Source organism: Notothenia coriiceps, unplaced genomic scaffold, assembly GCF_000735185.1.
Source record: "Notothenia coriiceps isolate Sejong01 unplaced genomic scaffold, NC01 NC01_scaffold00020910, whole genome shotgun sequence".
NCBI lineage: Eukaryota > Metazoa > Chordata > Actinopteri > Perciformes > Nototheniidae > Notothenia > Notothenia coriiceps.
Genome location: NW_011353611.1, coordinates 1 through 25,209, shown reverse-complemented (window position 1 = coordinate 25,209; position 25,209 = coordinate 1). Strand labels below are relative to the sequence as shown.

Below are 25,209 nucleotides of genomic sequence, written 5' to 3'. Positions count from 1 at the left end.
TTACACTTAGTACATTCCCGGAGGGGAAGTAAAGCTTCTCATGAGGGGACAAAATATTTGGTTCTCAGTCTTTAATTGATAATTTGTTACAGATACTGTTGTAAAATACTTCAAATGATACAAAGATGTTTCTTGAAATTTATATTATGAAATAATATATTATGCACTGACCAATGACCCCTTATTTTCCCAATTAAAATGAACATACCTTGAGGACGATCTTGTTGTCTGAGGTCGGGGTTCTGCCCACCCACAGGGCAAACTTACAAGGATCTCCCTCCACATGTTCTGTCACCCCAAGCTCTGATGTCTGAGGGGTAGAATAAACATGTCAGCAGACTCCCATTGAATTTTTTTTTTTTTTAAAACGTGTAACCAAAATAAGAACTGTGTCATTGAGGTCTTCCAGCAAACCCATCCCCCCCAAAAATCAAAAATTAATTCTAAATCAAACCAAGTCTTAAGACACTTTTTAGCTAGATTCAGTCTTAATTAGATCAAGGTTGAACTTATTTGTCGACGTTTATTTTGTATCAATCATCAAATCTACCTGATGATGAGTCTGATAACATTAGAAACACAAGCTTCAACAGACAGAAAGGACCGTGCCGGTGCAGCTATTAAAACTGGTGTAAACTATCACCATGAGATGAGTTTGTGGTTTTATCATTATGTTTGATACATCCATAGCTTCCTAGCATTATCCATATATTGCCTGAGTTAGGTTAAAAATACATCTGAGTTCATTTATTTTCTGTCCAAATTGGTAGGGGATGGAGAAATGATAAAGTGTGATCAAACAGTAGATTACTTACAAAGAGCTTGCTCTTATACAGGTACTTGCTGCGCCCGTTGGAGTCTTTGACTTCTTTGCTGAAGACCAGAGACATCTCAAAGAGGAAGAGGTGTCGGTCTCGACCCTTCCTGATCAGAGTCTTGGGATCCCATACCTGGAAGGAATCCTGAAGTATCAACTCTCCTTGGGAGTCGATGTTCCCATCAAACCCTGAAGTAGTGAAGACAGGGGAAGAAAATGCCATTGAGTGGTGTGAGCATGCATGTACAGTATGTACAGACATGTTTGTGGGTGGCAAATGGAAGCAAGGTGAATGAAGTCACTGCTGACTCACAGCTGATTAATTTGTGCAAAATAGGAGTGAAGTGGTGACATTCACAAAAGCGAAATAGTTCAATTAATAGGAAACAACTGTCACTCGGAACACACTCAGAATACAAAATAATTGAGTTCCATAAATAGCAGATGGATGTGTGTGTGTGTGTGTGTGTGTGTGTGTGTGTATACCTACCATCCAGCATAGAAAGGTGCATGGCATCATTGGCTCTCTTTGGGACACTGAGCATGACTTCAAGACCGTCCTTTATCTCCCCTTTACCCTCCTCACAGCATGTCAACAACTCCTACATGAAGACAACAACCAGAGGCACACACACAGAGTGAGATTCAAATGAAGTAGTAAAGAACATATTTGTGATTGTGTTAAGGGATTTTGTTCCTACAGCATGCAGTACCTTGAGAAGCAGCTGGTATTTAGTGATTCTCTGGACAGGTTTGATCAAGTAGGAGGAGATGGAGTTGGCCAACCGATGCCTTTGCTGGATTTCCTGCAAATCAAAAGGGGAAATAAACACATTCATTACTCAAAACAACAACTGATTAATCCTAAATCTAAAGTTACATTTGATCATACATGAAGCAGTTTTGGTAGTGACTTACATCAAAGTAAGGTCCAGCATGTTCCAGGATGAGCTGAGTGGAGTCGGGCTTGTTCTTACAGTAGTTCACATACATCTGAAACTTATCAGCCTGAGCAGGGGAAAAACACCAGTACTTTAGTCACAGGATATCAAAATATTCGGATGCAAGATAAACACGTGGGTGTAATAGCCCATACTGTAGGTCCAGTCTAGTGTACATTTTTGTATAAAGAGATTACTTAGGAAACATTTATACTAGAGGAGGAAGCTGCTCTAGTGTAGTGTATATGTTCTGGGTATTTATTATATAAATCAAAAGAAGGATGGTACAACTTGTAAATGTTGATGAATAAAAGGTATATTAACAAGTCATGTAACAACTTGTAGATCTCATACCCAAGTCACAAAACAATGGCCGACATCCTCTGGAAGCTGCTCATATTTCTCCAACTCCTTCAGGAAGATACTGTACAGAGACAGAGAGAGGAACAATGAAAAGCCGAGTAACTGATGTGGTAAATCTACTTATCCTGTAAAAAGAGCAACTTAAAATGTGTATTTTACAATACATTGTCATATAATACATGTCAATGGTAAAGAATACAGAATGCAGCATAAGACTGCTCTACTGACTTGTGATGAAACTCGTAGAGGTCCTGCATGTTTCCAAAGATGATGTGTTCCTTGTTAACAATACCAGGAGGAATCTCCTCCACTCCGCTGGTCATCTCCCACAGGTACGTCTGTGTGCACACACACACACACACACACACACACACACACACACACACACACACACACACATTAAAAACCTAGACATGTATTTGTACCAACTAATCTGACAAGATCAAAGATATTCATTTTAATTTGACAGAGAGAAGAACAACCTTTTTGCATTAAACACATTTATTCCATTGTCTTATTTGTAAGAAACCCACTGAAATATCTAAAGAAAATGTTTAATTAGCTGAAAGAGGAAAGTAAAAGAAATTAAAATAAAAGATTCATGCAATAAGAACCAAGGGAACAAATAAAAGCTATATACAATTGTTTAAAAACCACAGTGGGATGATTTAGATGACTTAGTCAAATTACTATAAGTGTGAAACACCGATAAGTGAAAACACTTTAACATTCTCTTAAGGTGAATGCTGATGTACGTGTCTGTGTTCACTACAATACTTACATCCATACACTCCCGTAGGTCTCTGACGTAAGTTTTCTCTGTTTGAATCAGCTCAGCCATTATAAATCTGAAAGGACATGCACAGGGGAAACACTGATGAACAACGGGCAGGGGCTGTACATACTGTAACTAAACACAAGTCAAACCTGTTGTAAAGACTAGTGTGTGGGGGAACAAATAGTATAAGCATTTAAAATGTTGAAGGTTCACTCTGCTTTACTGTTTCTACATTCTTTTGTAAACTACTGTGGTAGTGCTGTAGCTATATGCAGATGCATAGTAAATAGACTTCAATGGACTTTCCCCGAGCTCTGCCTTGTACATTTCTGCTGTAATAGGGCTCACATATGGCTTGTGAACATATGGACTGTAATATACAGGCTGTTCACACTCCCTGATGTTTGAATTACCTCCAAAAAACATTTTAAACTAATGACTAAAGATATTATATACAAAGTCAGGCACACTTGTGATAAATACTCATGAGGCTCCTCTTACGCGCAACATATGTTCCATCTCCATTTGATTTAATTTGAACATTTCATCATCACTGTGCTGTGCTCATTTGATTCATTTGCATGAACTGATAATTCCTTATTATCATCAAACAATTTGAAATGAAAGCCAAGCCACAGCTCTACAATACAATTAAACTGAAAAATAATATGTCTTTCTATGTATTCAGGAATTCACTGAATTATTCATTGATGCATTTTTCCAGGCATGTGATAGAAAATCTGTGATGCTTAACACCCGGTGGCAATCAGTCGAGAATGTGCCAGAGAAATGTCTGCTGCACTCACTCTTTCCTTCGCGCTGACTTCCGCTTCTCCTCGTTGAGTTCATGGGCGGCATCCCTCAGCTTGACCTCTAACCCTGGGGCACTGGCTGGGATAATGTCCAGTTGCAGACCTTTACTCTGAAAAGGACACAGTGGCTTTTATGTTCTGCACAACAGGCATGGAAGCCATTCACCAGTCAACACTCCAATGTGTGATGCTTTTGCTTTCTCTTCGCACCAGTTCATTAAATTGAACTGCTGGGAGATGAAATGTAAATAGGGACAGCAGTTGAAATTCAACAGTCTCAAATAACCATCTGAATTTGACCACCTGGTGCAAGGGCCTACTCTTGAAAATACAGAACAATAAAATCCAGGGGTAGTTTGTATGATTAAATGAATCACATTAAACATGATTTTTTACTATAACCTCTTGCAGACATGGAGAGAATCAACAGCTGGGTCTCTGTATGCTTCAATTACAGAGAATAATCTCAAGGTTTAGGATTTGGTATATGAATAAGTTTGTCAAATCACTTATATCTCTTTTCTTTTTTAATTTGTATCAACGGTGTGAACTCACAGCTTTGTTGGAGTCGGAAGAAATGCCGAGCGCCGTTTCCAGGCAGGTTCGATATTTGTCCATGCGGAGAGAAAAGTCCCTGTAGCGCTTGTCCACTGAGGACACCCATTTCTTTATCTCCAGAGCATGGGCGTGGCCCTTGTCACAAAACCCATCCGCCAGCTGGATCAACAGCTTTACCCGCTCTTTGGTTTGCTGTCAATAGAGAGACATTTAGGGAGGGGACAGAGAGAGAAGAGAGGTGGCCGCAGAGAGCCAGAGCCAGTGGAGGAAAGGTAGATAAGAGAGAGAGAGAGAGAGAGAGAGAGAGAGAGTTGGGAATTAGTGTGTTGCTCGATGGACACAATAGCTTGTTCTCTAACACAATAACAGTGACACTGCAACGAGGGAAGGGGACAATACACTGCCCTGGAAATGGGCCTCACAAAAGAGCGCAGGATGGGGCAAACACACACAACGAGCAGAGCAACGGGCACACAATACACACGTAAAGTCTCTACTATTTCAACCTTTTTTAACACTATAATAGATCAACATATAAACATAAATGAACTCACGTACCTTTGCTGTGATCTGGAAGTCTTCATGCTCTTTAAGCAGCTCCTGTGTGTGGTGAATGCTGGAGCCGGTGGATGTGTGTGTGGACAGGTAAAACTCCCCGGTGTCATGGATCCACTCCAGGGCCTGAGGACAAAACCAATAACGAATGAGTTCATTAACACTGCAAGGATTTTAGTTACACAATGGTACTTCCCTATTAACTTTTCAAATCCCAAGACCCACGACAGGTTACCTTTAATTACTTCAATACAATGAAAGCCAATAGGCAGTTTAACACACTCGTCATTATCCTCTTCATCCTCTCAAATCTAGTGGGACATTCGTTTACATTTGAACTGATCCCTACTTGATATGCCTTTTTTCACTGTACAGTTTACCTTATGGTAATTCAGGATTAGAACGTGTAAAAGCCACCATTGTGTAATATCATACAGGAAATATATTTAGAACAATATGCTAAACATTTTAAATGTGTTTATAAATGTGTAGCATTCAGTTTCCAAAGGTTCTACTGAAAGCATTTTCTATTTATGTATATATACAGTAAGCATGTATAAAGTAAACACATAGGTATAGTATATACCTGGGCCTGCAGGCTCTGACCAGCAGTGGCAGAACTGGTCTAGTCAAACTGTGAGACCAGAAAGCATTTTTTTGCCCTGGGGATAAAACCTGGATCCCCCTAGAATAGCAATGTCCTAGAAACATCCATGATGTCATCTGATTTGATTGGCTTAGCGCATTGCTGTGTGCCTGTGCTTTGCTATCCACACACCACAAGAGGGAGCAAAGGGTCTGCATTTAAACAGCCTTACACATGGTACACTAGGGCATAATTAAAAGCCAAGTGCCACAGATGCTGTGGCTTTTCGAGAATAATAGAGTTTCCAGCAGTCAACGTCACATTTAAGTAAAAACTCAGCTCAGTCTGTGGTGTGTGATGAGATACTGGCTGCAAGTGAAAACTCTCATTTCCAAAATCTGTCCTTTTCACAGGTCCTTGTATCTTTGAACCACTGCTGTTGGTAGACTTTTCTTTACTGAGAACTATTGAGTGTTTTTGTGATTTTACCTATGATCCTAGATAAGATATCCTATTCTTCTAAAACATTTTACAATGAAAATACCAGTAGACGATATGTTCAGTATTGCCTAAGGGGGGAGATAAAAAGAGTAGTTTGGGAGTTATCTTTGGCAATGCTGTGTAATAAACCTGGTGTTTAAATGTACTGGGCCACATAATGATAGGCGTCTCTTAGACCGTCATTGTTGCAAAGTGTTTGCCAGCCTACATTACTTCCAACATATTTTAAATGTATCATTACTTAGAAAAACAGACCGCTTGGTTTAAAAAGAGAATAAAATCAAGATGGAAGTTGCAGCTGTATGAAATGTCAACTTGCAGACTTAAGTTTCAGAACCGTACCCGATCACCTAAGCCTAATTTGTGCCTACTCTGTTTGTACATACAGTGAAGTACACTATCACAATAACCCACCTGCTTGGCGCTGCGTTCAAACACCACATATTGCTGGCACTGGTCCAGCCTGCGCTTCCTCATGGTCCAGAAGTGGAGCACTCTGTTCTCTCTCTGCAGCAACTCATTCAAGATGTCTGATGAAAAAACACAAAATACTTTTATTGAATAGTTTTTCATGTACGTCAGCATTATAAAGGGGCACCTGCATTCATAATCCTGTGAATAAATAAAGGACATCTGGATAGAAAAAGTTGAATAAGCAGATAACTTGATAAAATGTTTTGAATGATAGAAGCAAAAAGCTACTACTTACTCTTAACCTGAGTCTCCGGAGCTTTTACGTGGGACAACATGCCGGGCATGTTGACACTGTTTCTGTGCAGATACTTCAAGAAGACATCAGCATTGCGTCTGGCTAACGTGCAGGCCTGTGAGTGAGCAGTATGAGAACAAATGCAACTTGTAATTAGTCAATAGCAATAACCTTCTAACTAATAAAATATTGATGGCATTTCTTTAATATACATTTAAATGACTTTTTCACCTTGAGGAAGGCCTCTTTCTGTTCCAGGTGTTTACTGATCATGGGAGTGACATGGTCTGACTCGCAGTTAGGGCCGAGTTTATCTGCGCCGCCACACCAGTCTTCTTCTCTCTTATACTCCTGCTCCAGGCTTTCTAACACACTGCACACCTGAAACACAGATCAAACGGTACATGAAACCACCTTCGACTTCACAAGACTTGGATGCAACCTCTGAAACGGAAGATTACCTGCTCAGAGGTCTTGTAGAAAGCCACAGACGCATTCACCAGCTTCAGCCGGTCCTCCATTTTCAGCATGAGCTGCTGCCAGTGGTCTGCCACCTTCAAATCGTACAAAACAAATCAGTTTACCACCTGCAGCCTTAAAATAGCAACCACACTGCATTTTTCCCCTTTTCAAATGTTCTTTCAGAGATGTATACAATTGCAAGCGAGCATTACCTTTTCTGCACAGTCTCTGATCATATCCATGTCGTAGTGGTTTGCCTGGAGCATGGCCTCAGCCTTCTGCTGCACCTGCAGTGCACTCTGATGGGTTTTCTGCATAAGAGGGAGTCAAAAAAACAACAATGAAATTCAAGTTACATGAATCACTATGCCACAATGATTACTTTAAAAATACAACCCTGGCTCATTGTTGTACCCTGTAGGGCTGTTTGGAAGCAACAGAGGACAGGCTACATAAATAAAAGCTGCACATGATTAAAGCTATGACATAACAATTGTCCTGAGGTGAGCAGTCTGCAGAGGAAATGAGATAAATATGGACAGTATCTGGTATTTCTGTGGCATAGCGGGTAGACTGAGATAGCACTAAAGGAAAGGAAAAGATAAGGAGATAAAGGAAGAATGAAGGGCTTCCTGTCCCATTTAGGAATGTTAGGAGCACCTGCTGTGTACTGTCAATGAGGACCTTTCAATATCAATTGCTCTTTTCTCACCACACGGGACCCGTTTCAGTTTTTGTATGTAAGCTCTGAAGAAGTAGGTCAGGTAAAGACCCGCATTAATATGAGCCAGGCTTGACAGAGTTCAAAGGAAATCCACCCTGAATAATCAGTAGTAAAGAGAGAAACGAAATAAAGGCGATAGGTAAGCAGAATAAGGGGAAAAAAGGAGGTAGAGATATTACATATTTATAATTCCATTTCATGTGTGATGAGAAGGGGAAGCAGTGGAGCGCATATGAACCTGAGAAGAGTTTTAGAAAGGCAAAAGGTTGAAGGATGAAGGGCAACAATGCAGAGGAGATGCAGCAGTGGGTTAATATGAGGAATAGAGGATACAGAGATGAACCAAGAGAAATACGATGAAAAGGAAGTTGAGGATAATAGGGTCACAGGTATGAAGAACAGAAGATCACTGAAAGTAGGAATCCCATGGACAACGACTTGATGCTTTTAAATGATTTATTAATAGAATCTGAAATTAGATCTAGAAGAAAAAACGATTTATACGTTTTGTCATTTTACCTCAATTGCATGTTGGAATTGTTCATGTTCCTTCTGCAGCTGTTCAGCTTCCTGTAACGAACTGGCTGTGATCAGACCAGCATTCAGCATGGACTCTCCATTTCGGATCCAACCCAGCACCTAAAATACACAACACAAAGACTTTGGTTATTATTTACTCTTTTTGAACTGTGATATTTGAACTAAATGCTATGAAAAATGCAATAATCACTTCAAAAAAGGTACAAGCTGTCTTTTTGGGAAATGTGTCAATCTTCTATGTTCTCATTTGATCTTTCCTTTTCAGCTCTATGACGCTCCTTCCCCATATTTTTATTTTTCCTCGTTTAATTTTCTTTTCATACAATTCTCCATTGGGTCTCTAACTCAGACACCTCTGCATTCCCTTGCATCCTCAATCTTTTCCTGACGTTCTTTGAACTTCACCTTGAGCATGTTTCCCTACCTACTGACTCAATCTATTAGGTAGTCATTTTTCCCCTTTGTACGTAATATATAGTGTTAAAATACACTCGGCCATACGCACATTATCCAATTTTTCCCCTGTAGTTTTGCTGGCTGTAGTTGTAGCCAAAGGGCATTGTTAAAATGACATTTCTCTTTTCTCTGTGACTCAGCCAGCACACCTGCTGCGTGGGTGAGAGGCAGAACTACAACAGAAGCTTCGCTGTAAAAGCGATGACGAAACACAACTCTGACACTTGTTTTGCAGCAACTTTAGCAAAGCCTATGTTTCCATTGCACTTGTCATGACCTGAGGCAAGACAGGTATGAGTGTTAACTGCTGAAAATCAGAGGAGCGGTATGTACACATGACATAATGCTTGAACAAACAGCAGCAACATCAGAAATAATGAGTACATACCTGTATCTGACTCATGAGTTTGGTATGGCATACCCAGTCAACAAAATATATTCCAATTTCATTATACCACTACAACCGACTTCACTCTACTCTACTTGGAGAGATTTTTATCCTGGTTGCTCTTTCGTCAATCTCTATTCTTAAACCGTGTAATGTTTTAAATGCAAACGAAAAGCAGTTCTCACAAGTAACAGTATCTTGGTTTGGGAAATGTTAAGCCAAAGAAAAGGAAACACTATAGCAACTGCAGTGCATTAGTAATCTCTGGTCAGGATTTAAAGGCCATGACATTTATAAATAAGTCAGGAGGCTACAATTACCAGATTATGGTTGTGTCCAACTTTAGTCTAACAGAGTTATTTCCCAGATTGTATTGCATGGGAGAGTAAGGCAGAGGCATTTGAGCTTTATTGTACAATGAAATCTGAACAGTTCATGTGACAAGTTGGAAATTAGTTAATGATATGTCTCAAAGTGGTTTAAGCATATTTAAAATACAAATATCATAATACAAAAAACAGAAGCCACCGCTTTAGACAATTCTGATTTATAAATCCCCATTTGCTCAACAGATATGGATATATTTCTGTGCCAGTCCATTGCTGCATACACTGCCTCTCTGTGGGTAGATGAGTCAAAATAACACCAGCATCATACTGGCACCACACTATCATCTTTCTGTCAGGTCTGTTCATTAAATACAACGGCAGTGCATCTTGTGATATGTTTAATTGCACTTTCTCTTCAACTATTTAATACTCTATTGAAGGTTGAGAACTAAAGCCTGTTGTTTTTTGGCAGAATTACTAGGAGAACATGCCTGGGTATGATAAATTGGCTCTCTGTTTGTTTTTGTTTTCCATCGAAACATCAGCATGCTACATTGCAAACTCACATTTTCCTGCCGTGCTTGTATTCAGCTACTGAAATTGAAAGAGAATCAGTAGTTGCTATTCACTAATACAATAACAAATTCCATCTATTTCACTCCCAGTCAAGTCAGATACTCTATATGTCTCTCCTTTCCAATTTCCACCTGCTCTTCTCTCTTTAAACCTTGGCTGAACATCCAACCAAACTATATCGCTCAGACTATTCGCCAAGGTCAGGTAGCTACACAGAGAGACAGAAAAAAAAGAAAGAAGATGGAGAACGATTGTTGACACGGGATGAGTCATCCAACCATGGTCATGTACAGACAGAACATGCTGTTGCCTTTTAGCACCCTACTCTGCTGTAACCTCATGGTACGCTGTAGCAATAAATTGTCAGAAGGGCTTTCAACATGTGAGTTTGACCTCAGAATATAGATAGCCCCAGGTATGTTTAGTTCTGAAACACACCACATGTGGGCATTCATGTGTGAGCTATTTTTACTTCCAACATTTGTTAATCATTCATAAAATAGGCTTCAAGTATATGGTTCAGCTGTTTGAAAACCAGACGTTGTGAGTTTAATACAGGGATTATTATTAGTAAAAAGAGTGCTTTTGAAATCACACATGCACCCCCCAATCACAGGCTGTGTCATTGTCTATCCTTGATAAACTATCTTGTCCTTCTCTCAAGTACGTACCTGTTTCACTTCAGCCTGCAGATGCCTTAATTGGACACACTGCTCCAGATGTCTCCTGTGCTGCTCTGCTGCCAAGTCCAGCTCCTGCTGCTTCTCGTGGAGAAACTCCAGCAGGCCCTGGACCCTTGTGGCCATGTCCACATCCCTGTCGCACAACAGCTCCACACCTGCAAACAACAGACACTTTTTTGTTACCAAGATCAAGTCTTTTTATGTCCTTTCGTTAAATAGTTCATTTCATTTCAATCTTTATTTCGAACAGATTAAAAAAATAACAAATAAAAAATAACAAATGTGAAAAAACAGAATACCGTATTGTTAAAATACAATATTTATCCACATAAAAAGTCTTCATATTAATAATAATAATAATAAAAAATCATATGTGTCCGAAAGGGAGTAGGAGGAAGCAAATGCTTATTAATTCCCACCCCTTACTTGATCAATGATTGTCCTTTAAATCATTATGCAAGTTATTCCTACTTACATTTACATTTATACATACATATCCAATAATTTCTCATCTTCAATCACCTCTCTTCATTCTCATAGTTTTCCAAAAAAGTGTTTCTGTACATCCTTTTAAACTGAATTATGCTTGTGCTTTGTTTTAACTCCTGCTCCAAAACATTCCATAAAATCACCCCACAGATTGTTATACTCATGCTTCTCAGAGTTGTTCTGACCTTGAGTTGTTTAAAATGTAGATTTCCTCTCAAAGGAGGAGTCATTATATTATCAGATCAACAGGAATCTAGCAGTTTTGCACACATATCTGTCATAAGATGTATCCATACTGTATACTCTATGTGGAATTAAAATAATTTCATGATAGTTCCTTTATAGAATAGCATAGCTGGATTGCTATAGATTATACATTCTGAGAATTACTCATAGGTGGCATAGAGAGCTTACTTTTTTTTTTACAACATAAAGCCATGCAGACTGCGAAAGCTGCTCTTGTGAAAGCTGACTAAACAATGTGTGAAAGCAATTTTAGCACAAATCTTTCACAGCAAATTTAGCACAGGCATAATTCTGTACTCGCATTAAAGTCCTGCATTGTGTGAGCTGCACGACTTGCTCTGATAAATTATTATTATCCTGAGGCAAGCCACAGAGGAAGGTCTACTGCAATTACAGTAGCAATTTAGCTAGCTGTAGCAGTGTAGATGTCTTACTGCTGAAGAGGATCTTTGCATAACGTCAGTGAGATCTACACTTCTACACCCTTACACTTTCTGACATAGATGGTTTGGCCAAACATCTTGTATCTGTGCACCTGAATGTGTGGCTGATTTATCTCAACATGATGCGATTTCTGGACCCTGCATATGTCTGCGGTGCTTTACTGTTTCTTGTCCAGCACTCACCAGATGCCTGTACTTCTGTGACATACTGCAGAAGCTCCTGACCCTGGTGCTTGACGTCAAAGGTGAGGTTGTTCATAGTTAGCGCTTTGTCTGCATGATGCTGTAGCCTCTGCTCGGCCAGTGGTAGGTCCTCTGTGTCAAATTCACTAAGCTGCTGGGATAATTCCTCGTTCCATGATTCCAGGTCTGAGATGATCTGAGAGGGGGGAAGAGAATGACAGAGTAAGGAAGGTTACATTATAAGTAGTAGGACAAAAAACATGAATATTAAAAATGAAGGGAGACAATAATTGTATTAAATAATGTATGAAAAAGGTCCTTGCTTAATATATAAGCTAAGAAGGTTTCATGCAGCAAATATTGCATAGCTATGACAAAAACACCTTTAAAAACATTCACCAGCAGAAATATTCAAAGGAGCTGTAAAGCACAGCATGAGCCATGTATTCATCCATACAATTGTATGATTAAAATAATTTTTGAATACCAAGTCAGTACGTTTAATCGCTGTTACCTGACACCCTGGGCTGAGTGCCATAATAACAAATAACATATTACCCTGGTGATGCATGGCTACTAAAGCAGATGTCCTGAGATGTCAGTGCTTGTCTCTGACTGCCCACGCAGACTGAATCACGATACCAGGGGCACCTTGATCCTGGCACCACCCAGCTCTGTCTGTCAATGTTTTTATTTCTTTTTAAACTGACTTAGTAGGTCTAGTCTACACTGCATTTCGAAATGCACCCAACTTTTGCTCCGGGGTATTTGGAGTTACCTATGACAAAATTGCCATAATGTGGCAGAGGCTTTATTTGCATCTTAAGAAAGAATCAGGTATTTATGCAAGACTTTTACTAAAGATACATTTTAAATACAATTTAAGTTTGTATATTGTCCATAGCTATATTTTGTAGTTGTCCTGTAAATGTATATAATACATGCTTTTGGTTGTTTGATGAACTAAAAGCTGTCCCAGTTGTGGGCTGTTGAGAACTCCCTTTTACTGGAAGGTATATTGTGTAACGTCCACAAGAAGTGTTGGAATAGACTGAACCCCTGGCTTTTATTTGTGTACCAGTTCTGGTGAGATGATATCTAAATGTCCTAATTTATCCTTTTAGGTTGACATTTACAGTACTTTGGCATAACATGATTTACGAAAGACACAACTGATCAGATTTCAACATTCATGCTCTCAGTTACTTCAGTGATATAAGCCAACATTTCTTATGGTTTGTATCCAGTGTCCGTCCAACATTCAGCTGTTTTTAACCTTATAAACTAATGTGGCAGAGTGCATTAATTTAAATGAGATGTTTGGCAGCTGTCCTATTTAGTTTAGACACTTAAGAAGATAAAAGTCCACTGTGTTTCATTGTGGTACGGTAAGAACAAAAATAGGGAAATACTGATAAACATAGTCCGAGAGAGGAAAAGAGAGACAGAAGAGTGTTGTCTGAGATCTGATAAAAAAGCAATCGTTAAGTAAAAAGATTCATAGCAAGAAGGATAGCATAATCGTCTCAGGTCAAGCTATTTTTTACATTTGCTATTTCTCAAGTACTTTACCCAGCCAGAATTAACAGAACACCAACCGTGCTACTGTTCAGAGATTTGATGTATAGTGCAGCAGCAGAACTGTATATTGAATGTAAAACTTTGCAAAATATTGCGCTTTGTTCTAGCATTCACATTTTACTGCAGACTAAGTGTATCTATTATGTTGTTGTCACTTGCAAATACAAAGAATAGCTGACAACTAAGAGTTAAGTGTTAGGACAAATGAAATGCAACAGATAGTTCTGCAATAAATAAGAGCATAACATAGTTTTAAACTAAAGAACTGTTTCTTATCATTTCTCTCTTAACCTTGGTTCCTTTGAGTATAATGAACTGTGCTTCTCTCTAATTGTCAGGTACAATCGGCATAGGGTTTACCTTCAAACTCCAGCTGTCAATAGGTTGCTGTTTCACGAAGAACAATTATTATTTTGGATCCTTAAACTTATCTCATACACAAACTAATCTATCCGAAAAAAGCCTTAAGGAATAAGATGTGATTGTAAGTGTTTCTATACTTTAATAATCTTATACAAAAAGGCAAACCTATTTTGCAATAGAGACCCCTACTTTGTTCAGGTAGGAAAGTGTGCTTTACTGATGACCATGTACTCCAAGAAATTGGATTAAAAAATAATTCCCCTGATAAAATGCCTCCTCTACATAGAAACACAACTTTCTTGGCTAGCATAAGAGTTATCTTATTTAAGAAATAACATATTATAAAACCCTCTAAAATATATTTTGTAGTAATTTCACAAGATTTGCGTCAAATTAGAAACTTACCAAGCAGTTATTTTCACTCTGTTTTCGTCTCCTCTTACAGTTGAGTAAAATGCCCTCTGTGTATAAATAGATCATCTCCGTCAGATGCTTACGCTGTTGAATCTAACTAACGTACAGAAAATCTCCTATTTGACCATATCCTTTTGCACTGATACAGTTTACTGTTAGAGAGAACAACATCGTTAGACAAGTGTAGGTCTCACCTCAACCCATGCCCTCACCTCCAACACACACCCCCATATGCACCAGGAGGGAGTGTCACGGTGCATGTGTGTGTGGGGAGGGAGACAAATGACTCCTCCACCCATCTTCATGCTCGAGCACTGTGTCATACTAATCCTTTGTGTGTATCTGTGGGCGTACTTCAGTTTTCAACCCAAGAGATTTAGAAGATTTACCACCATTCCCTGACTCGACATGTAAGGCTAATGTAAGACTTTTCTGTGCTTTTGGACTTAAGAAAACAGACACATAACTTATATCTGCACATAGTGGAGGATAATTCATATGAGCAGAAATTTGATGAAACACCATATACTTCCACACCATGCACAATGTGCAGTTAGTTTACTCCTTTTGCATCTAGCAATTCCAGCTCACAGGAAGGGTAAAGCAAAAGTTATGACCAGAAGAAACCAAATAATGATGAAATGTTGTCCATTTAAATCTGTATCATAAGATGTTCTTCATGAGTTTGCAGTAGAGCCACAGTAGTGCTTTTCTGCTTAATATGACCACATCTAGGTTTAGTGTACCGGAATGCTTACACTTAAGATCATTAAAACTACAGCTTACCCTAATGGGAAGATCAATCATTTTGCAGGTGTAAACTAAAGTGTTAAACAAATCAATAATGGCAATGGAATAAAAAGGGCCGAGTTCATACAAGTGAATGCAATTCATTCTGAGCGGGACATAACACATTTCAGGCCTATCCATCCAATAGTTGTGAGACATTTCACTCAAAACGTGTTGGTGGTGAAATGTCAGGGGAACAACTAAATTTAGGGTTCATCCCTGGTTCCATGTTCTTATAAAATGTTGTACCATAAAGCAGATATTGAGATATTTGACGAAAATGTCCTGACACACCGACACTAGCATCCCTAGAGCAATACTTGCAAAAATACTCCTGAATAAAAAACGTTTTACTTTTTCTCCAAGCCTTATTCCCCCAGAGTGTCATTTATATGTCAACAGAGCATGGTTCAGAAAATATGATTTGACAGCCATGCTAAACATCAAGACAAAAATAACAAAATATATTTAAAAAAAGTAGATATCAAAGCACAAGCGGAGAAAAAGCATTAAGTCTCTCTCTGTGGGCTGTTAAAGAATTAGCGGAAACAATGCAGCTAGTTTCAGGTTGGGCTGGGACAACTAAATTGTAATTGCCAGAAGATGAGATGCGTCAATTGGAACATAATACTTTTAAATGTAGCACTCGTGAGAGTTTCACTGTAATTCAACCAAGGTTTGAATCTCAATGTGACTGTGTAACGGTCCATCAGCTCAGAGCCACAGTCATTTTGGTTTAATCATGTGCCATATGTACCTGATCTTTTTCAGCATTTAAGAAAAACACTACAAAGCCTATTCGACACAAATGAAAATATGGTCCATTTATGTGTGTATCTCTCGACTTATAACATCGACTATCTTATTATCACCTCTAATCTTGTAATTATCTTCTCAGATACAACATGCCTAAATGCTTGATTAAATATCAACCATTTCTTACTCTTTTAAACCCTTGCAGCACAATCTTCCACTGCTCCACTTAATTTACTCAATCTCTTTTTTGCCTGAACATGTAGGATAAAGCTGAAATAAATATTCTTGATGCACCAAGCCTCCGTCTCCTGCTACTCACATCAATGGCGTCCCTCTCAAAGATGCGGAGCTGCAGGAAGAGCTCCAGTTTGATCTTCCTTTCTTGGAAAAGCTCCTCCATCTGGCCCTGGGCCTCGTCCAGCTGCTGCAGCACACTCTCGATGTGGGCCATGGAGCTGTTGTGGGGAGTCTTGTTGCTTGAGATGGCTGAGTCTCTGTGGAAAGGTTAAATGTAGGGGATTTAGAGGAACAGCACATTTGTGGTCAGAGATGAAGCTCCCAATTCTTTTGGTGGCATCCCTGAGGAAGTAAAAGAAACCCTTTTTTTTTTTCATTTTCTAAATACTTCCCCTCTCCTTTGCTCGGTTGTTTACTTGGTCCGTTAGAGAAAATCCCTTCTATCCTTCTTCTTAGCTTTATTTTTGTTTCTTTCCTCATGATTGCTTAAGATCACAGAAAAAATGTCAGGCCAGGCCTTGGGCATAGGCATAATTGGGCCTCTATATCTTAGTTTTCGTATTTAGTTGAGTTATTTTCAGTGGTACAGGAGTTCTTTGTGTTGTGGTAATGCTACTAAACTTTTATAGATAGAACTCAAAAGACTGTGATTGTAGGGATTAATATACTTTAATAATGTGGCTTACCCTATAATGAATAATATATTGTAATATGCAAACAAGAGCATGTATAAGTAGTTGTCACCTGAGCTGTTGTATCAGGTCCTCCCCCTCCTTGATGACATTGACTGTAGCCTGCAGGGTGGTCTGCTGCTGCTGGCCGAAACGTTTGATCAGGTCCTGCACTGCTTCCACCGACTCTGCATACACATCATCCAGCAGTTCCTTCTGAAGCTCCTCCAACCACGTCCACAGCTAAGAGTGATTGACAGCAACATAAATCCAGTAAACATGTAGCATCATGCTGTGTAGACCTCATGGAGAAGAGGAAAAGAGCAGGAAGCAAACTAAACAGCCCCAGTATGAACAAAATCACATGCTCAGGAGGGTGGGGCAAATGCGTATGTAGAAATTGATACTTGTGCTTCCAATTGGATAGAAAAAATATGTCTACCCAGGTTGTAAAATGCTGGTGTTTTGTGAATGGTCATCTTGGTAACAGATTAGCCATCTGGTGAATTGGCTCAGCCTTCTAACGCCCTGGCACACAATTCAGATTGGAGGAGAGACCCTGGCACCCAAGGTTTGTCTAACACCCACTTTGCTTTCTCAAAAACATGTGACGTCATCCACTGTGTAACAAAGTAGCTTACATTATACTTGACGCTTATACAGACATACTGTCTGAGCTAACTGAGTGGCTGCTTTTTTTTAATAATGTGTTTTATTATTATCAGTAAAGATTTGTTTTACAAGACATAATAGTAAGCCACCTGTTCCTATTTGTCACTAAGGTTGAGTTATAAACAATATCTGAAATGACTACAAGAATCGACTTCATCTGAGTACAGTTGAATTTGCTCTTTCGCAAGTGTCTGTCTCTCCACAGTGAACTGTTTGTTTGATTGTAACATGCTGGACTGCATCCAAAGGTTTCTACAGAACTGCAAGAGGTGATGGCCAGGAGAGCTGGAAACATTGACACGCATACACATACCCAGGCACACACACACACACTGACCTGAACTAGTGTGAACTGACAGATGGGATGAAAGAGATTAGTCCATATGGACGCTAAAGACTAGCTCCATTTCTAACACTACGGCTCTGACTATCTCTATGAGTCTGAGTAAACAGGATGTAGAGGCACCACATGTTGAGTACAGTGTAATGTCAGTGTGGAGAGGTTCATTTGGACAGTGAAAGACTGTGAGCAATTAGTGTTGTAGAGATGAGCAACACAGACACGTACAAATGGCTGCCCTGTCCTGTACAGTTTGCATGTTCTTTATTTAATTTTAAATGAATGAGGCATATAACAGAGGCATGATTGTCATTATCACAGTAATGTAGAAAGCATATTGAGGCAGATTGCCTTTATTTGTGTAAATAAAAGTGCACTACTAAAAAATGGAAATGCACAGATGTTTGCACTGGGAGAACTATGAGTACGGATTATTGGCGATTGTTGGTGCAGATGTATAAAGCATATTAAAGTTTGCGAAATATGAGTAAAATTATTTTTGCTTGTGTGTGACCAATTTAAATATGATTGCAGAAATGTAATCAACTTATTCAGTCATGGGGACTAACACTGTCTGTGTTAAAGTCCTAACATAGATGATAATGGCTACTTGCTAGAAGGATTGTAAGTGTTAATAGTTTCTAGGTAATAGTGTATTTATTTCACAACCATCTACAAATGCAATTCTGATTGTAAAGCCATTATAAAAACAATTCTCAAAACAGCAAAAGCAGAACAATTACTAATGGGTCAGTTTTATGGTTGATGAAGACATGACATGTTTTTTCCTGCGATTACTACATACATTAAAAAAGATTGCTGATCAATAAAACGATAACCATCTACTTCATCAGGCTAGTTTTCTCATAAAGTAGTACAAGCTTTAGCTTTAGACAAAATATATGAGTCGAATCAATGTGGTTGATATGCCTTATTAGGGTTGAGGAGAGGAGAGGTAATACACACCTCTTTGACGTGAGTATGGAAGGCAACAGACATGTCCAGCAGGACTTTACGTTGCTCAACACGTCGCACAAAGTCCTGAATGCGATCTTCTAGCTGATGGGCAGCCTGGTAAATTTCCTCTGGGTCACACTCTCCGGTCTGGGCCAGCTGTTCTGCTGCCTCCAGCAACTTGTCAGCATTGGTGTAGGTGTTCTGAAACATAAACATTAAGAATTGATGAGAGTCCAAATACACTTGATTGTTACTACAAAAACACCTTTTGAGCTTAAAAAGATGATTAAGCATATTTGTCTTCCAAAATAATATTTTACTTAATATTTGATATTCAGACTAAACATTGAAATGCTTCACACATGCATGATTTCTCATCAAAAATGTCAATTGATGCTGAGAGAAAAAGCACATCACAAGATGATTTGTTTTTGTGTTAACACTTGAACCTTGAAACTCACCTGTGCAACTTCCTCAAAGTCTTCATGTCTCTTCTGCAGAGCCCTGGCTCTGTGTAAAGACTTCCCAACACCAGTGTGTTTACTGAGGAAGGCCTCACCGTGGTTCTCTATCCAGTCGAGCACCTGGGAACACACAGAGTATAAGCATGTAGTATGTATTTTCAAGCAGTAGGGGGTGTAATTTGACTGGCTTGACTGTATTCAGATCACATTAGCATTAGAGTACTTTTTAGATGTCATCACTCTCTTCCTCACCCCTCCGTCTTGCTCTCTGCTCATCCGCCCTTTCTTTACTATTTCCCCCCATATGCAGTCTGTCATGTCTAAATTGCACAAGTGGATGATTAGGTTTTGCCTAATAGGAAATCCAGAGCAGTTCAAAGTGTCAACATTTCCACTGTGGGGGAGATTAGCTATAAATCTTTGTACATAATTACCTTATTATCTATAAAACAGATGGCCATACTTAATCTGTTTATATGTATGGTAATGAAAAGGATTCACAATGCTCTCAAGTCTCAGTTATAATATTTTGATGGGACAAACACATCTGAACATGTGCACAATGCCCTCAACACTGTATGTGGCAGAAAATTGTATCACCATGGAAACCACTATCAAGAGAAAAGGGTGATGAAAGAGTGGATGGAAGAGGGGAATGACAGTAGTACAAAGATACAGCAAGATGGAGAGGGGGCAGAGAGGCAGGGAAGAGTTCATGCCTAAAGGGGAGAGATGTATAGATGACACTATGCAACTCAGTAGTTTTGATCTAAGAGCTCAGCCATCCTCAGTCACATAGAGAGAAAAACTCTCTCTAAACCCAAGAGGAAGTGGGGGAAAAAAGGCTTTGAAAAAGCTGGAGCTGATTATATTACATCTTAATATCACACTCTGCTATCCAGTATGGGATGTTTGCACAATATCTCACTGCAAAAGAGATAATAGGATCTTTATAACATTTTAAAAAAGTAATACAGCAACACTAAACACATTTATTGCTATTGTAACAGCTTCTTATTTTTGTATTTGTTATCTAGCTATCCAGTATACATGTACTAGTAAAATATGTCTTACATTACCCTGCTTCCTATTTTGTATGTGTTCTGATTCTTATCAGCAATACCAGCTTATTCAACTACTCGGAAGCACAAATGTTTTACAGATTATACCGAATCAAAATAAGTTTAGTAAACTGCCACATAACAAGAAGAGTTGTGAAAAGCTCAATAAGTTGATTAATTGAGGAGAAAATGTTAGGAAGGATAGATGTGTACATGTGTAAGAGCAGTGTATAGCTAGCCCTAATGGTCACTGCTTTACCGGGCCGGGTAATTACTTGAAATAGGGACAAGATGAGAGAGCACTTTATCCTGTCTCTACCGTAGTCTACATGTGTATGTAAATGTGTACGTGTATGTGTAGTTGTATGTGAATGTGTAGTTGTATGTGAATGTGTAGTTGTATGTGTATGTGTGAACAACAAAACCTGCTAAGGCCAACACAGCTGCAGCTCTTGTGTTAGTTGGACTCTGCTCTGTATGTCTTTGAGTGTCTCTTACTTGCTGTACATCCTGCTGAAAGACACACAGCTGCAGCCGTTGATGCAGGCGGACTTTGCGATGCTGCCAGATGTTTTCCAGCTGCCTCTGGTGGTGCAGCACCTCATGGATGATGTCTAAGACGTGGTGTACAGCCTTGGAGTAGTTAGCCGATGCCATCAACGAATCAGCACTTCCTGGTGTCAAAGGTCGCTGTAGTTTGTCCAAAAGAGACTTCCCATCCTGGCTTACCTGTTAAAGGTATCATGTAGTTTCACATATTGCAAAAATCCTTACATTATCTCACGTGGGAAACATGAAAACCTCCCAAATTCCTTAGCAAACAGATAATAAGATGAATTATGCAAAAAAGATCTGCATTATTGATATAGTAAGATTTTCCATTACCTCAGACTCGATAGCACAGACATCTAATATTTTTTACAATATTCTTTCAAAGTTAAATACATTTTTCTAATAGGGAATTTTCACATTTGGGTTAAGTTATTTATTTTTTTAAAGGACTATAACCTTCTGCTTTAATATTGTATATCATATTCAATATCTCTAGTACATATAATTTACTTAGAACATTTTGATCATGTGTAAGATTTTATGGACGCACTGTGTTAAGGCTGTTGATAATATTGTGAATTCATGATTTGGATAATTATCAGTCCCATTTCATGTCGTGCGGCGGAGGCCTCAATATTTCCATGTACCTTTTTGTTTTGCATGATTACATCAGCATGCATGTGTGAACTGACCTCAGAGTATGCTGTTGTGATGTGCTCGTACAGTCCCTGGTGATGGTGGATTGTGTCTTCCAGATCTTGGAGTTCAGAGGGCAGCTCTCCCTCACCACATGCCTTACACCATGGCTCCACTTTACTCATGTACTGAGGAGAGAACAGACACAATACAAACATTGTATTACACAGACCTACAAATAAATATACAGTATACACAATATATATAGTGTGCAGTGTCTAGGTATTGTATACTATGCATTCTATTTGGTATGCACTGTAAAATGCGATATCTTTTGTGCATGCATGACGGGGCTGTTAAGATCCTTTTTAAAGCCAGATTAACTTGTTCTATATTGTTTAAATTATAATTACATTGTCACACTACAAGTAGGCACTTTAAAATGATCATTAAACCTTTATATTTTTATTTTGCGGTGACCAATTATCAGATTGTTTCTGTGAAACCAAGATAATGAAAATAACTGAACCAGTTGATTTTGCAGTGGCAATTGATATATCTATTCATGCAGTATGGAAACCTGTATTTTTCACTAACGGCATACTTAGACTGCCCATATTACTACTAAGACAGTCCATGGTATAAGCATGTATGTAGACTTCAGACAATGTTTTGCCCGTTGAATACTCCCACAGTTAGCCAACAAAAACAAAGAAAAACAATGACTCTGCATTAGGATATCTCTTCCTCGGCTGGCGGCTTAACTAGCTTTACATAAAGGTTTGGCATCCCAACTGTTATTGTTGGAAACAGAAAGGCTGACAAGGAAAGAGACTTTTCCTCTCACTGAGAAGTGAAAGGAAAAGTTCAACAACCAAAAAGGGAGAGAAGAGGGGAGATCTGGGTAGAACGAATACAAATCTGATTGACCATTTATTATTCTGTTTTATGAAGGGAAGATTGGAAAGGAGTTTGGGTCTGTTTAAAATTGCCTTGTTATAGATATCTATAATAAGTATAAAATATATACTTTATTTTATATGTAATATGAGGTAGAGACTATTTTGCCAAAATTGTAACATGAAAGCATACAATACAAATATCATGTCTGCGACGCTGCTCCCCCACTAAACCTGACAGCAACACATCAAAAGCTGACTAGTAAGTCTTGAGCAATAAGATCTTACAGAAAAGAGGCCACTCAGCAAACTATAGATGTCAACAACCAACTAATTCAATGTAACTGCAAACATAAGCAAAACGATGGAAAGCAGTATTGATCATTTAAATGGTCTTTTAGGTCTATTAGAGCTTGTAAATTGTAGTGTTTTTTATTCTACTTCTCTTTCTCTTTAAATGTACTCATCTTAAAAATATATAAAACTATTATTAGGTTTAAATCCTTAACTATTCAGTAAAGCACACATTCCAGATATTCATTTCAGCCTTTAAAGTTCTGTAATACATCTAATATGCTCCATTCCCCCTCTTATTTGTGCCTATCATTAAAGAAAGAATACCCATTCATTCTACCGCATACTGTACGCTTGTGCATGTAATTGTCAATTTTCCAGGGGGAGACATCCTCAGAACTGTACTTAATATCCTGTTCGTCTGTTAGTCGTTCTGCATGTACCTGGTCTGCTTTCTGGTGGAAGCTGGCAGACATCTCCAGCAGGGTGCTGCGTTCGTCCAGTGCTGCAGCAAAGGCCTTCCACTCCTGCTCCAGCTGACTTGAGATCTGCTGGATCTGCTGGGAGGCGTAGTGGCCGGTCTCCAGGAGCCGGTTCCCGACCGACATGATCCGATTGATGTTCACATAAACATTCTGTGTTCAAGGCAGAGAAGAAAAAATAGACACAACAATCAATTGGTTTTAATTCATAAAGTACTGGAGGTGCTTTGTTTGATTATCTTTAACATAGACAGGACAAAACTGTAAATAAATACTAATGTACACTTGCAACATTTGTACAAACTCCATTGCTTTAAATATTTAGATATCTGACCTGAAGCATAACTGACACATACACACATTGTTTTTTTCGTTTAATGTTGATTTTGGGCACCCAGGTAAATTATAAGGTGGCCAGGTAAAATAATGTTGCAGTTTCATTTTAGGTGTAATGATGCATGAAGATGAAACCATGTCTTCAAGCATTCAAGATTGTCTTTACTTCCAGCAAGTGAGCAAAGTTTGTTTGTGAAACATGGTAGCCAAAATTACATTAGTGTAAGTAATATAAGATAGAATAAAAGTCAATATAGGCACCCTTGTCATCAGCTACCCCCCCATCCCTCACCACGCATGCACGCACGTACCACGTGAATAATGAAATAAGCCCATTGGCCTCTTATCTTTAAGTCTTTTTTAATATATGGGCTCCAAGCTGTTTTGTGTAGATAGGAACGGATCAGCGAACGCTAATTAACAACTGTGTTAACAGCCAGTTATTATTCTATTCAATTACTGCTCCTGGAGCCTATAATGGCTCTTAGTTTGTTTATTTCAATCACGACGGGGAGGAAAGATGAACCAAACACCAGCAACAGCAAATTAAGAGTTTTCCTCAAAGTAGGAGACACTGGATTTGTACTTTGCTTTTGTTCATCTATAATGTTTTTGAAATGATTAGTGTCTTTTTATTAAAGTAGGACTTGGAAATGGTTTTAATTAGCTTTTTATTTTCTTAAGCAAACCAAGCAAAGCGATTCCCTGTTGTCCAAAATCCCAGAAAGTCTTGTCACTGGGAACGAAAAGCACTAGATTGGAGTGCTTAGAAGTAAGGCTCATGTGATAAAGTAAGGCTCATGTGATAAAGCAAGGCTCATGTCATAAAGTAAGGTTCATGTGATAAATGAAGGGAGTCTAACTGCTAGAGAACTACCAAAATCCAATTATAAATGTTGTAAAGCAACAAATATAGGAGGAAGATTATCTCTAAGCTACTATAGATCATATGTGGTATTGTAACATGGGACATTTGTGTTTTTTGACAAGTCCAGGTAAAAAAAGGATACAAATATTTTAAAGAGAACACACACCCATACATAAGCACACATACAGTGGGGCAAAAAAGTATTTAGTCAGCAACCAATTGTGCAAGTTCTCCCACTTAAAAAGATGAGAGAGGCCTGTAATTTTCATCCTAGGTATACCTCAACTATGAGAGACAAAATGAGAAAAAAAAGAAATCCAGAGAATCACATTGTCTGATTTTTAAAGACTTTATTTGCAAGTTATGGTGAAAAATAAGTATTTGGTCACCTACAAACAAACAAGATTTCTGGCTCTCACAGACCTGTAACTTCTTCTTTAAAAGCCTCCTCTGTCCTCCACTTGTTAACTGTATTAATGGCACCTGTTTGAACTCGTTATCAGCATAAAAGACACCTGTCCACAACCTCAAACAGTCACACTCCAAACTCAACTATGGCCAAGACCAAAGAGCTGTCAAAGGACACCAGAAACAAAATTGTAGACCTGTACCAGGCTGGGAAGACTGAATCTGCAATAGGTAAGCAGCTTGGTGTGAAGAAATCAACTGTGGGATCAATTATTAGAAAATGGAAGACA

The 25,209-nt window shown here is 38.7% G+C and overlaps 1 protein-coding gene across 5 annotated transcripts in view; it reads right to left on the bottom strand.

Moving 5' to 3' along the window:
• Positions 1-23,471, bottom strand: part of LOC104952958 (triple functional domain protein) — a 49,522-nt gene extending 26,051 nt beyond the window's left edge. For 3 of the 5 annotated variants that reach the window (XM_010779862.1, XM_010779864.1, XM_010779866.1), the window contains exons 1-26: positions 23,269-23,471; positions 21,689-21,820; positions 20,943-21,173; positions 19,381-19,503; positions 18,929-19,120; positions 17,024-17,193; positions 16,362-16,536; positions 12,140-12,335; positions 10,767-10,933; positions 8,326-8,445; positions 7,295-7,393; positions 7,082-7,174; positions 6,852-7,001; positions 6,621-6,735; positions 6,326-6,441; positions 4,828-4,950; positions 4,267-4,461; positions 3,706-3,821; positions 2,903-2,969; positions 2,350-2,459; positions 2,113-2,182; positions 1,736-1,825; positions 1,531-1,623; positions 1,308-1,419; positions 816-1,006; positions 209-310 (exon numbers count right to left, since the gene is read on the bottom strand). In XM_010779862.1, the coding sequence (XP_010778164.1) occupies positions 209-310; positions 816-1,006; positions 1,308-1,419; positions 1,531-1,623; positions 1,736-1,825; positions 2,113-2,182; positions 2,350-2,459; positions 2,903-2,969; positions 3,706-3,821; positions 4,267-4,461; positions 4,828-4,950; positions 6,326-6,441; positions 6,621-6,735; positions 6,852-7,001; positions 7,082-7,174; positions 7,295-7,393; positions 8,326-8,445; positions 10,767-10,933; positions 12,140-12,335; positions 16,362-16,536; positions 17,024-17,193; positions 18,929-19,120; positions 19,381-19,503; positions 20,943-21,173; positions 21,689-21,820; positions 23,269-23,433 (3,513 nt within the window). In that variant the 5' untranslated portion in view covers positions 23,434-23,471. Of the gene's footprint in view, positions 1-208; positions 311-815; positions 1,007-1,307; positions 1,420-1,530; positions 1,624-1,735; positions 1,826-2,112; positions 2,183-2,349; positions 2,460-2,902; positions 2,970-3,705; positions 3,822-4,266; positions 4,462-4,827; positions 4,951-6,325; positions 6,442-6,620; positions 6,736-6,851; positions 7,002-7,081; positions 7,175-7,294; positions 7,394-8,325; positions 8,446-10,766; positions 10,934-12,139; positions 12,336-14,488; positions 14,583-16,361; positions 16,537-17,023; positions 17,194-18,928; positions 19,121-19,380; positions 19,504-20,942; positions 21,174-21,688; positions 21,821-23,268 lie in introns of those variants that run through there. The other 2 variants (XM_010779865.1, XM_010779867.1) reach the window with 2 other exon arrangements.
• Between the last annotated feature and the right edge of the window lie 1,738 nt (positions 23,472-25,209).